The sequence below is a fragment of the Typopeltis vanoorti genome, chromosome 9 (genome assembly GCF_054136105.1).
Source record: "Typopeltis vanoorti isolate ZY-2024b chromosome 9, IOZ_Tvanoo_1.0, whole genome shotgun sequence".
Classification (NCBI taxonomy): Eukaryota; Metazoa; Arthropoda; class Arachnida; order Uropygi; family Thelyphonidae; genus Typopeltis; species Typopeltis vanoorti.
Window position 1 is genome coordinate 2453008 of NC_143557.1, and position 14606 is coordinate 2467613.

The 14606-nt window shown below is 36.1% G+C and overlaps 1 protein-coding gene across 3 annotated transcripts in view; it reads left to right on the plus strand.

Annotated features, from left to right (window-relative positions):
- The window catches only part of Marf1 (meiosis regulator and mRNA stability factor 1-like protein), a 655603-nt gene that overhangs the window by 290511 nt on the left and 350486 nt on the right, over positions 1-14606 (plus strand). For all 3 annotated transcript variants that reach the window (XM_090397518.1, XM_090397519.1, XM_090397520.1), the window contains one exon: positions 5463-5543. In XM_090397518.1, the coding sequence (XP_090253644.1) occupies positions 5463-5543 (81 nt within the window). The remainder of the gene's footprint in view (positions 1-5462; positions 5544-14606) is intronic.

Genomic DNA, 14606 nt, shown 5'->3' on the forward strand with positions numbered 1-14606 from the left:
TCAACTATTACCCATGTTAGTATACCAGCAAAGTTTACATTTCAATCTATATATTTGCTGCTGCCAGAAATAATTGAAACAAGGATTGTGCTTTACACTTGATCCAAAAGTTAGTATATCACCTTTGGTAAATGTGGTCAGTGACATAGTATGTAATGATGAAATGAATTGGAAGGATGCAACATATTTTTGTAAAATAGGAAAGAGAAAAATAAGAGTTAAATGTAAGCAGAAGTGTTATGTCTGCAGTGGGATTCATACTCAGAGCTTGCTGGTTGGAATGGAGAAACTATCCACTCAGCCATCTAGGTTGGCAGTGCAAGTCCTCTTTATACCTTGGAATGGACTGCCTGCAATGTTAGATAAAAAAAATTCTCTTACTTTTATCATTTATAATGAGTGGGGAAAAACGTTTTAGTCCTATGTAACTTTTGGAGATTGTGGGGCAATCAGTCTCCATTGGTAGCCAATTAGAGATAGCTGGCCTAAGACTATCACAAATTATAAATGACATCTCATAAAGAGAAGCAGACAAGTGCCACTGTCTCTTGGCCCTAACTGTAACAGTATGTGAGTTGTCTGAAATAGTGTGGGTTCTAAGGTCAATTTTCTTGAGTTTATGACACAAAAATGCCCAAGATCGATTAACTCAGGAACTGGTTGAAGAACAAGTTAGAGAAGGTTCCTCTAGTCAGCAACTACATTCGAACTGAGAATAGTTTTCTTCAGACTATTCTCAGAGTTCTAAATGCAAATGCCGCTTCCACACAGGCCTAATGATGGATCCATTGACTCACATTGTCGTTTTTGCCATCATTATAGACCAACTGAAAGCAAAGTCCTTTGGACCAAGTTATCTTTTTCTACTTAAGTATATGTAATATACTGAAATAAGCTACTCTAAACTCGAGTTCCTGCATTTTATCGTTATTGTGTTTTTCGTTCAAATTAATCACTAAACTGAAATCTTAACAGTAGGTACTAAGGAGCCAATTACTTTTGCACAGCCTGTAAGTACTTATAGTGCATCAAATCAATCTTTCCAGTTAAAAAATCACCCACATGTAAATGTCTACTGTGTAAGCACAGATGACAGCAACAAAAGCCGATGACGAAAGATCACCTCATGTCTCGCCAGCACAGTGTCGTTGATCTCTATCAAACCCAATGATAATACAAAATACTGCAACTGTAAAATTGATGTCACCTATTTAAAAAAAAAAAAAAGAAAAGAAAAGTTCATTGTGGATTTCTGTTGCCACTGGCTACATGCTTCCTGTGCAAAAATAGATGAATCAGTATACAAGCTATTTATCAACCTCAATCAGACCTTTTTCTGTTCACTGTGCCTTCCTTCTGTAAAACAACCCATTAAACTTAGGCAAATGAATTGAACACCTCAGTACCATGCAGGTAACTTTTTCCTCCAAAATCTGAGTAGTAGAAGCTAAGCTTGAACTAAATGACGATCAGCACCACAACACAAGTTCACCCTTGTCCAGTAATGAACTCTGTGACCTAATCTCATCAGTGGTACACAACTTTATTAAGGCCAAAAACAAAAAAAAATTTAATGCTGTTATTTTGAACTTTTCTACAGAAAATGTTAAATCACTAAAAGAAGACATCAGCAAATTAGCAGAAGAATGCAACTTTGATTCTAGAATATCTTCAGGTGTTATCGTGTAGGACCCATAAATAAAGGAAGGAAGGAATGAACTTTCCATGCCTCATAAAAGTGACTTGACACACCAACAAGGACATCTAAATTAATAACAGCGATTAACAAGTTCAAGCACTTTTTCCCAATTCTGCATACGTGTTTGACCAGACCTAACATTTTCCCACAAATAGCAAAGTCATCATCTTCAAAAACAACCCTTGCTGTCAAATATATGCCCCGCAAAATTTTGCATATCTGACTCCTCTTCAATTTCCTCTCCTTAAAAATTGATTTTCTACGGTCCCACTTTCCGAACAGCAAAATCAGATATTAATAACCACTTCACTAACATCCGTGGGCTCAACTCCAACCATAATAGTATCCACTATCATCTTCAGTCTTCCAAACCCCCCACCTACTCTTTTGGTAGAAACTCGGATCTCACCTCCTAGTACTGTTCATCTCCTCCTTCCAAACTTTTAACTCCTTTTAATCCAAGGGTGGCATCTGTGTATACATCCATTCTGACATATCTTGCCAGAGAGCACCCAACCTAGAATTGCCAACTTGGACCTTCTTTCATTGAAAATATTCCTTTCCCACTCAGTTAAATTCATTTGCTGTCTCTATTACTGCCCCAATGCAACCAACTACTCTAAGCTCTTCAATTTCCTCTCCTTAAAATTTGATTTTCTCCAGTCCCACTTTCCGAACAGCAAAATCAGGTATTAATGTCCACAACACCAACTGACTTTCCTCTTCCAGTTGTACAGATCTTGCAGGTTAAGATGCTGAAACATTTGCCATCACTAATGACCTTACACAACTTATTCACATGCCAACCAGAATACCAGATAACCCAAACACCCTAGATCTCTTCCTCACCAATGACCCTTCCAAATATGCAGTGAATGTAGTGTTCCCCTTAGGTAATTCTGACCACAATCTAATGCTCATCTCCTCTCCCATGCAACAGTGCTTACACAGCCACTCTCATACAAGAGTAGTTTGGCATTATAACAGTGCTAAGTGGGACAGCTTCCGTGACTTCTATGCCTCATTCCCATGGTTGGACTATTTCTTCTCTCCTTCCTACACAAAAATATGCACTGAACATATCACCAAAGTAATCCTCACTAGCATGGAAACATACATTCCCCACACTACTCTGAACTGCTGTTCCCTAACTAAACGCTGGTTCTCCAAATGATGTGCCAAGACTGTACAAATGAAAAATCAAGCATACCATAACTGGCTCACATAACTGTGGGTGATGATACAAAAGAGATGGCTCTTTTGTATCATCACCCACAGAAAGAGCCAATCTCCTGGCTTCACACTTTGCTTCCGATGCATGCAACTGACAATGGTAAATATCTCCAACCATTTCACATGCCCAACTTCCACCTATATTCCTCTGCCAGAAAGAGCCCAGAAAAACACAGTCCACATTAGACAGAAAGTGTCTCCTGGCTTTGGTGTCATTCCTCCAATTGTCCTGCAGGTTTGTGCAATATAACTGACTCCTATCCTATGTCATCTGTATATACTCTATTACTCCACTGGTGTCTATCCCACAGGCTGGAAATTGGCCTATATTTAACCCATTCCTATGAAGAGCGACAAGTCTCTGCTGTCCAGCTACCATCCTATCTCACTCACCTCAGTTTTGTCTAAAGTAATGAAGAAAATCATCAATTCCCAACTCCTACATTACCATGAAGGCACCCATCTAATAAACGACCGCTCGTATGGATTCTGTCACTGCCATTCAACAGGAGATCCACTCACATGTCATCCATCTCTGGACAAATGTCATGGATAAGTTTGGTGAATCTCAACTGGTTGCACTTGATATCTCCAAAGCTTTTGACTGGGTCTGTCTCAGGACTTCTATAGTTAGATTACCAGCTTTCTGTCTGGATGCACACTGTGTGTGATAGTGGATGATTCCTTATCTTCTCTCCAACCCTCTTCCTGCTATACATCAGTTGACCTCCAACCCAATACACAATTTTTCTGATGACAGCACATTGCACTCCTCCCTTTCATTTGATGAACCTTACTTTACACAACTCACCTCAACCTGCATAACATCAACCACCACTGCTCTCACCTCAACCTGCATAACATCAACCACCACTGCTCTCACCTCAACCTGCATAACATCAACCACCACTACTCTCACCTCAACCTACATAACATCAACCACCACTGCTCTCAATTCTGATCTGCAAGCCATCCTACAATGGGGTTCAGATAACTTTGTCAATTTCAATGCTTCTAAAATCCTGTTCTGTCTTATTTCTCACAAAAAAAAAAAACTATTTTCTCCCGATATTATTTTTAACACCAAATTTCTAGATAAGATGAGATTTCTCTTTTTCGAATTACTCTGACATCAAGCCTCTCCTTGCATAAACACATCACAACCATTGCATCCTCGGCTTCTAAAAAGCTAGGATTTCTCTTTCACTCAAGAACTTCACCTCTGAACAGCTGTTAAGCTTAAGCTTATATAAATCACAAATCTGCCCAGCTATTGAATACTGCTCTGACATTTGGAGTGGGATCCCCAAAGAGCTCTCTCAAAATGCTTGACCCAATACAGAGGAAGGCAATTAAACTTATTAATGACCAATTTCTTACCAACTCACTTCTCTCACTTTCACACAGATGTCTGGTTTCTGCAATATGTGTATTCTATAAATATTTCCATGGCAAATGTTCATCTGAAATAGCATCAATAATTCCCTCATTAGTACTAAGCTCATTGGAACACGTGCAGCTGCTGCTCAACATCTGTTCACTGTGCACCCTGAAACCACAGAAAAAGTTTGTTTTCCTCCTCCTTCATCCCTGATACTGCTGTATTGTGGAACAGTCTTCCCTTTGTGTTTCAAGGAATACAATATATATATATATATATATATATATATATATAGTCTTTTAAATCAAATGTAAACAAGTTCCTCCTTTCTCAACGCACTATCCATATACATTACTAACGTACTATAGGTTGATCAACCAACCTTTCATGTATGGGCTCATTATAAAAAAATAATAATAATAAATACAGTGGTTGCCTATATTCTTGTGCACACTGTTTTTATTGCTGTTGTTTTAATTGATTGGAGTTGAATTTGATGTGGCCATCTATCATATCACAATCGTGAGATAAGTTCAGCACATTTTAGTATGCTCATTTTTAGCAAGTCCATTGTTTATATGAGCTTGCATCTAACTCTAGCCCATCTGTTGGACAGCATGATCTTGTAACTTGCAAATCTTGTAACTCACATCAGTAAGTTACATGTGACCATAGAACTGTCAGTAGCCAGATATTTTTCATGTTGAATCATTCTCTGTATATTATACTCTGCTATGTAATGAACACCTTGGCAAAGCAGTAATTTCTTTGACACTGGAACCAACACATCATGTGGATTTTATTTAAGGTGGTAATTTTTTTCTAACTCCAGTTTTTTTATCCTTCAACACAGTGGAATGGCAAGAACAGCATATTTAACAGACCATAATACCTTAATATGGCTTTTGATCTAATTCCAAGCTATCCAACTCTGGTGTCAATTATCATACCATGCATGGTTGTTTAGATTATGCTGAATGAGGCAAGCATTTTGCTGTCATTCAGCACTTTCAATGAATTCCACCTAGCTATAACAATTTGAGATTCTTACTAAATTGATGCTAAATTGTGACCATTATTTAGTTTATATATTTGGATTTATGATTGATTATTTTTAAAATATTTATTTTCAATTTAAACTTTGAATAGATCCGAGGTGGTAGCTCTTCTTAGTGATATTCCTTCAAAGAGGTTGCCTCTCTTCAAATTTAGGGAATTATTTGAGAAAAGGTAGGTAAACTAAATTAGTGCTTGCTCCCATCTTTAAAAGCTATATACAGGGCTCAACAAATACACTTGTCCATAGCAAATAGATATTTCCAGCTGGTAAAATGACTGTATAACATACAATATTTTTTATTTGATAAAAAACAGCTTTCTGAACAAATGTTATTACTTTAAAAACAGGTGCAGCACCACTAATCAATTTATGGGCTCCTTATTGATATACTGAGACATATTTAAAAGGGGGAGATCTTGGCCAAGTTCACTTTTTGCTTGGCAAGTAGGATGTAGAATTTGTTAAACCCTGGTTATGTGTATGTATGCATTTTTTTCATGCAAATTCCTGTGGAATTCTTTGCTAAGCAAGCAAAGGTATTTTTGCTTTTGAAAAGCGATTGTGATCTCAATATACACATTATCACTATAACAAAGAAACATTCTGGAATAATTAATTCTATCATGGTATTGATATAGCTATTTTAAAATTACACAAGGAATAATGCATACAGGTATCTAACTGATCCAGGGTAAGTATAACTTTTGGGTGAATATCATATTGGCAGTTCCATTTCTGAGTTTTTCTTCTTTATACTTGTTTTCCAGTATTTCATAGGTTTTTCTGTAATCTAATAGTGGAATCATGGATTATTAAAGAAATATTGCGTTTATCAGCCTTCGCATAGTGTTTGCATTGCATAAATTTTTTAATGCCGTGCCTTAAATTTTTGTAATATTCGATGGAATTGCCTATCGAAATTTGAATAGACTTGCAGGGTGGCAACCTCAGTTGCATGTTTATTAGATTTCTGAGTTTCTCTTCTAAATAACATTTTATTTTAATATATAATAAATTTAGTTTAATGCTTTATCCAAGTGTAAGCAAACAAAGTTTGCGCCTGAAGTACCTTCAGGACTCAGACAATTCGTGGTAAAGGTGGACCAAGCTCTCATCGCTCCTTGTCTCAGTATCTCCCATAATGCAAAGCACATCTCCTTGTGGATATCTATAATGCTATGCATTAAGGGAAGGGCCACTACTCAGACCAGTTTCGACCTTTATTGAGGTCTCGTCAGTGGGAGCCAGACTCAGAAGTGGTGATACTAAGGCAGAAGCAATGGAGAAGTCATATTTACCCATACGAGTTGCCAAAAAGTGTACCACCTTTATTATTTTATTTATTTTTTTTTTCAACCTATATTATTAAATTACTCTGGATTTAGAGAAAGACATTGGAAATTTTTTTCCACTTGGTTAGACTATAATAAATTTAGTTTAATCCTTGATCCAAGTGTAAGCAAACAAAGTTTGCACCTGAAGTATCTTCAGGACTGAGGCAACTCGTGGTAAAGGTGGACCAAGCTCTCATCGCTCCTTATCTCCATATCTCCCACAATGCAAAGCACATCTCCTTGCAGATATGTATAATGCTATGCATTAAGGGAAAGGCCACTACCCAGACCAGTTTCGACCTTCGTCCACCTTTACCACGAGTCGTCTCAGTCCTGAAGATAATTCAGGCGCAAACTTTGATTGCTTACACTTGGATAAAGGATTAAACTAAATTTATTGTAGTCTAACCAAGTGGGGAAAAAGCTTCCGACATCTTTTTCTAAATTTAGAGTAATTTAATAATAAAGTGGTGCACCTTTTGGCAACTCGTGTGGGTAAATATGACTTCTCCATTGCTTCTGCCTTAGTATCACCACTTCTGGGTCTGGCTTCCACTGATGAGACTTCAATAATGCAATTGCGGATATGTATAATGCTATGCATTATACATATCTGCAAGGAGATGTGATTTGCATTATGGGAGATACTGAGACAAGGAGCGATGAGAGCTTGGTCCACTTTTACCATGAGTTGCCTCAGTCCTGAAGATACTTCAGGTGCAAACTTTGTTTGCTTACACTTGGATAAAGGATTAAACTAAATTTATTATAGTCTAACCAAGTGGGGGAAAAACTTCCTACATTTTAAAATATACTTTGCAAGATGAGGTTCTGAAATTATGCAGTATAATATGTAAAATATCTGGTAGCATGATATGAGCATTTTGTGGGCTGAAAATATTAAGTATTTCTTGTCTCAGACTTTCACTTTTATTAAATATAGCTTTAAGAGACTTAAAAATTGCTTTGCTTGCAAAAAGTAGGTATCATTTGGAATGCTTGACATTTTTACAGAAAATAAATCCTTTCAGCGTATTTTGTTCTTTTAGTCCTTGTTTATTTTCTCATTCATAATACACCAGCCTTTTCTGTGTAGTATGATAAGAGTTTTGTTTTGGCAAAATAAGGCATCATGATGTTAGTGCAGAATTCACGTTTTGTTTGGAATATACCAGATGGTAAGGTATAATTCACAATATTTTCAATATTATAGTAGTAATTTTCTAGTTGAGTTTACAGAAGAATATAATACAGCTTATGTACACTGTTCATGTAGCTTCAGTGGACGGTGTTGTATTTCGTTGAAATAGCATGTACCTGGTCAGTCATCATGATCACATAGTGGGTTTAGGCCACTACTGGTGATGGGTTTTAGATATAGCAAAATTAAAACATCACTTTTACAGAATTCCTTGTGTTTAACTAAAGTCTTAATCAAAACAGGATTAAAATTTTTAAAAACAGTATTCATCAGCTGAACTTCGTTCAAAAAACACTCACTTAATATAAATATCCTTTACTGAAAGATTGGATGAGGTCCACAGGATCAAACAAACACGCTGTCAAACTTGATCTCAGATGTGCAGAGACAGAAGAAGTGAAGCCGTTAACCTATCCCGGAATATACACCATACATTTTTCTTATAGCTTTGCATACTGTGATCAGTATGTTGTCTCAGGATGCATAGTTTAAACTTGGTCACCCATCTGGCAACTATTAGATATGCTGGGGCAGAGTGCCCTAAAGTTTCACACAATGTTTGTTGAATTTCAGTTGCACATTTTTCTTGCAGCATGAAAAACTTGATGACGGTCTGCACCTCTGTGTCTTCAGATTTCTTCAAAACCTCTGACACATCTTATATATCCTTTAAAAAAAAAATCATTTCATTTTAATGAAACATGGGGGTTTAAAGGTTTTAAGATATGTTCTTTCTTGTTGTTATATAAGTTGCTTTAATATTATTTTTATTCTAGGTGTTTATCAGAACTTTTCTACCCCCCCCCAATACCTGCTGTTCGTTTCAATGTGATATCCATTTTTATCATGCTTAGTATATATGGTTACTTCTGATTTCAAATCCTCTCGACACTCTTGCATCGTGAAGTACATGAAGATATCACTATCAACAATATATTGGAATGTTGTATTTGTATTGACTAGTCCATGTCCTGAGCAGAAGTCCAGCAAATACTTACCAGTATTATTAACTTTGCACTTTTCTCCAAATTTTCTCAAAACGTTCCTATGTGCCTGGTGGGATTTATTTCCTACTCTGCTGCTCACATTGTCCAGAAGGATTACCTTTTCCATTTTCTTTGTATGATGCTTGTTCTAATGACAAGAAAAGTTCCTCTACTTCTTCCTTAGAATATCCTTCTGTGGGACCATAGGCACAAATCCACCGTTTGCAGATCTCTTATTTGCATTTTCCCAAGAATAGTTGATTCATGCTGAAGGGGAGAAAGAAATGAAGGATGTACGAATTTGTCGCCAACATGCGAAATCACGTGCTTTCTTGTCTGTCGCTGTACTAGTAGTAGCTTGATTTTTGTTCTCGCTTTTTTGCATTTTTTTTTTTATTATTAATTTGTATGATGGATCCAGTACAGTCAACAAATTCTGTAGTTAAACGTTTCAGTGGCTCTTGCAAAAGAATATTGAATAATGTGCTGACATTCTGCGAAAAAGAATCATTAAAAGGCAATCTCCTTGTTCCCCTTTCTCAAGTCATAAAATGTGCAAGTGCAATTGTGGGCATATCAGGATAATCTGTTAAAAGAATTCATAGGGAATCAAAAGGTGAAGGTAAGCCAAAATTTAAATCTCCTAAAAAAAAAAGCGCCAGAGAAAGAAACCATCGAAACCGTAGTTTTGAATTATTTTGATGTAGACATTATAAGAAGAACTATTCACGAATTTTTCATGGTCGAGAAAAGAGTGCCAACTGTTCTGAAATTGATTCCTGTGCTTAAAGAAAAAATTAATTTTCCTTGGAAAAGAGAAACTTTAAGGAAAATGCTTCATGAAATCGGATTTTGTTTTAATGCTATTGAGTAGTTTTAATACTATTGCTATATTAATGTTATTGAGTATATTTGGGCAGAAGTGAAAAGTTTCATTCGCCATTGCAATGTAACTGGGGATACTGACATGTCGAAACTTTTTAACTTTCAGAACAGGCAATTGAAAGTTTTACAGTTCAAAACTGGGGAAAATATTGCTCTCATGTCACCTCATTGGAAAATATGTATTGGGACAGAGACGGAATTATCGAAGAATTATGCGAACCTTGGTGATCAGTTTAAGTGAAAGTGATGGCGATTCGGACACCAGTTCAGATGACTATGAAGATTAAAAGGATATGATAATGGTATTTTTTTCCAACCTTTTTTTTTGCATGGGTTTGTTAAAAGAGTCGCAACAAGTCATAAATAATTAATCGGTTTAGGACATTAAAGTGTCTCAGTTCTCTCAACTGTAAGTTTAGAATATCTTAAGTTCGTTTGAAAAAAATTTCTGTTTTTCTGTAGAGTTATTTTTATTTTATAGAAAACTTTCTTAAAAATAAATTTCGTTAAATTTTTGTTTTATGCTATACTTTTTTAATTTTGTTAATACTCTACGTATATTTTTCCAACTGTTATACAAGCAAAATAGTTACATTTTAAAAACTACAATGTTCGTAAAAGAAAAGCTAAATTTTCTGACCTGTAATAATAAACAAACTCATCCCAGAAGGCGGATTGATTACCCTATTATCGGAATGGATTCTCCTTTTTGGAACATGCACAGAAGTGTCGAAGGGTCTCTAATCTGTTGGCGAACTATACCTTAAACTGCCTTCTGATGAAGATGCTTATCCTCATGTATACTGTTAAATACTACCACTACTCCTTCCTTTCTTTGATCATTATTGCCTGAATATAATGCTCTATACTTATTATTTAGTAACATCACCTATTTTTGTGTCTTAGTAATGATGAGACAAGAATATGAGAACAGCAATTCAAGCTGGACAGGAAATGGGGGGGGGGAGGAATCACTGAGATGTAATGTAAGGAGAATGGATTCTTGAACACTAATGAATGTATGTGAATAGTCTGCATAGTAATGGGATGATCTCGAATGCATGCAGAGTAGCTGTATATCTGCATCTGGGGCAATATATAGGATAAAAAGTTATGAAGATCACAGATCAGGGAATAACGTGGATAGGACTGGTTATAATTGTTGGAATAAATGTCTAAAAATATATCTTTATGATTGGTTTACTCAATTTTTATTTATACTAGATTCTAAATGTCTATTCAATATTTATCCGTTACTTGTTCAATTATACTTATTAAATTCTTGTCATAATGCCGAGCTCTAATACGTTGCTTGATTTAGACTCTTATTTTTAATCCTTTCATTCAATTTTACCCCCCCCCCCCCGTCTCAAGGCTGCAATTATGCTTCTACCCGTGCACCAAACTTTAGAACTAAGAAATTGCCTCTGGTTGGAGCCAATCTCTTTGTCTGAACTACTGGTGTCTTTCCAAATTGAAATTTTATTTGTTTGTATCGACTGTGCCATGAAAATTCATAGATAGGAATTGAATATCCTTCCAAAGAGAAACAATCAGCAAGGCACGGAATTTTTCTCTTGTACTTATTACTAAATCTAGCAATGCAAAATTTTTATCTATCAGTCATGGCTACTCAATACTAGGTCACACAGATTTGATTTTTATGAGCAGTGCATTGGTATGCAGGAATCAAGCAAATTATTTGACAAACAAAACAATTTATTCATGCTAATTGAATGTACACTAAAAGTTAACACTAAACATTCAATCCCTTTCAGGCTCTATACCTTTCAGCAATATTAGCTTGGATTCAAATTAATTAACCTGGCTTTACAATTCTCCTTTAAACAAATTGACTAATGCACTAATTATTCCTATGAATTATTCATACACTAAAACAGACTTGTGCATACTACGTCATATTTCAACTCAGACATTAAATAATATCACGCACTCTAAACCATCACAGATATCAACTCTATCTTAACACACATAACTCAGCAGGATATTTCACAAAATTTTAGCTCGCAATCTAGAGTCCTTATTACTGTTCTTAACTCTAACAAAATTTCAATACAACAGTGATTTCTGCCACAAATTTCACCTCTAGAAAATTCCTATACAAGGCCTTACGTTTTAGTCATCTAGTCCACAATAGTACATCCTTTAGATCGTTATCTTCGTTTACCTTCTGATATAGCTCACTACTGGGTGCCTTTTATGATATCGAAGACATTTCATCAAGAGACTTTTAGGAAACGTGGTGGATGGAATTCTGGAACTGACCGTCGTTCTGCATAATTGAGCCTTCTGTTACTTCCGGATGTCCATAGGCAGGATGTGGATCTGCAACCTTGAATCGGCAAGGCACACTGGAATTCCTTACATGGAGGACTGGAACTGAGAGCCAGAACAGCATCTGAGTAGAGGCGATGACACAAACCAAAAAGTGCATGCCTAAGCCCACAAGCCACCAACTAGAAAGAGCCTTCTCAACTGCCTGTGGGAAAGGGCACCTCGATCTATCGATCCTTCCCCTTTTATTCTCTTTCTTGGACCTTGAAACTGACACCGATTTGATTCCCTTGGGTGTTTCATGGGTCTGCCCCCTCACTACCTTTTTTTGCCGTTGCGTTAAGGCAGGAAACCCCGTACATACTTGACCTTCGCGGTAGTGATTACCTTAGATCATAAGTTAATCCGTCTGAAATATTTCTCTGTCTGGAACTTTCCTTTGTTACAATCAAGTTTACACTTCACTTTGTTCTTTACAGAAATTTGGCAGTCACAATATCAAACAGTTTACTCTAACTTATTTTTATACTACATAAATATAAAAAAATTGCTAATTAAATACAAGTATTTTGTATGGATTTTCGTTTTCTAGTAAAATCGGCATATAAGGAATTGTTATACAAAATCCTTCTATGCAAGATTTTACAATGAAACATGGCTGGATGAGAATCATATCTTGACCAGAATAGAAGTGGAAGGGTACACTGTTTTTCATGCAGATAGTAAGAGCAAGAAGGGAGCTGAAGTGCTGCTAATGATAGCAGGCAAATTGTGGCCACATAAGGTTAAGAATCAAGGAGAAAATAGTGACAGATTCTTCTTCAGTGAAATGGAATTTGATAGGATTCAGATGTTTCATTAAGTGTAGCTGTTGGAAATGTAGGCCAGGAAATGTTGGAGGGGTAGAACAAATGTATAGACAAATTGGCTTGGTGAGTAAGAGAAGCATGATCATGATAGATGTTTTAATTACGGTAATAGTGATTGGAATGAAGACAGCATCAGGAAATGAGGAGAATGGATTTTTTGAATTTTGAAGGAACAACTATTTTAGGCAATATGTAACAGAAGATAGAAAAGGATTGAGTTCATATCAGCAGAGAATGATTTTGAATGGAGAGGCAAATCTTCCTCCAATGAGAGTACCCATTAGATGATCACCTAAATTGTAGCCAGTAACATAATATCTTCTATGGAGATATGTGAAACTGCAAGGCTGGTAATTATGAAAAACCTTAGTGGAAAGGAGACATACTATTTTTGCAATGATCAAGATATATTTAATTGCAGTTTATCTTAGTGTATTAGAGAAGTGAAAAGGCTAAATAATATAGAAGTAAAATGGGTGAATGAAGATAATAAGCATGAAATCTAAAAAAGATACTGTAGAGGCAATGAAAGATAAATATTGGTAATAATCAGTTGCATGGAAATTGCAAATAGCAGGCTAGGAATGATGATTCATTTGATAAAGTATGAGTAGAAATTAACCATTCAAGCCAAGAAAAATCCTAGTGAGTTCTTTTGATATGTAGCAAGTAGAAGGAACTATAAGAGGATGATGTTAGTGGATGACAGTGGTAGATTGGTTACTGCCACAGAGAAATTTTCTTGTTGCTAAGGTATTCAGTGAGCTCTTCATCAGCATATTTTCTCCACATGAATGTATCATGAGAACATGAATATAGAAGGTGTGGTTGAAAGAGGGAATGATAATGAGCAGTAGGACTTAAAAGTACATTACCACATATCTTGAAGGAATGCTCATGGAATTAATGTCACCCTTCACACACCTGTTTAACATGAGTAAAAGAGTACAAAGAGGTTAATAATGTTCCACTTTACAATGGTGTGTGTGTGGGGGGGGGGGATAAGACTGAGGCTATAAATTTTAGGCTCTGGGTTGGTTAAAGTGTTGGAGACATTAGGGAGGACTTGGGAATTCAGAATTGGACTGTTAATAACAGGATTTTGTTAGGGAGAAGTTATGCTGTAGCAATCTACTTATGTACTAAAGCAAGGTGATAAATTCACTGAATAAGGGAGATGCATATGTTCTTTGATAGTTTGCCACACAACAAGCTGGTTGTTATGTGCCATCCAGTCGTTTTCGATTCTTGGTGATCCTGTGAACAAAGGCTCATCCCACTTGACCCTTTGTCCTTTCTTTCAGTAATTGTAAGTTCAAGTTAGTTCTTTTATGTTGTCATCCAACTCTTCTTCTCATAACTTCAATCGTCTGCAACATAACTGTCTTCTCCATTGATTCATCAGCTTGCATAATATAACCAAAGTGCATCAGCTTCTGTTTAGCAATCATTATCACTTCCATAGAACATTGCATTCTGTTTTTATATTCTCTAAAACCTTCTTATTGGTTATTCTTGCAGTTCATGAGATTCTTAATAGTCTCTTCCATACCCATAATTCAAATGGATCAATTTGCTTTCTGTCTGTCTGTCTTCTTAATAATCCAGCTTTCATATCCATACATCACTACTGAAAATACCATTGCTCTGACAAGTCTAACTT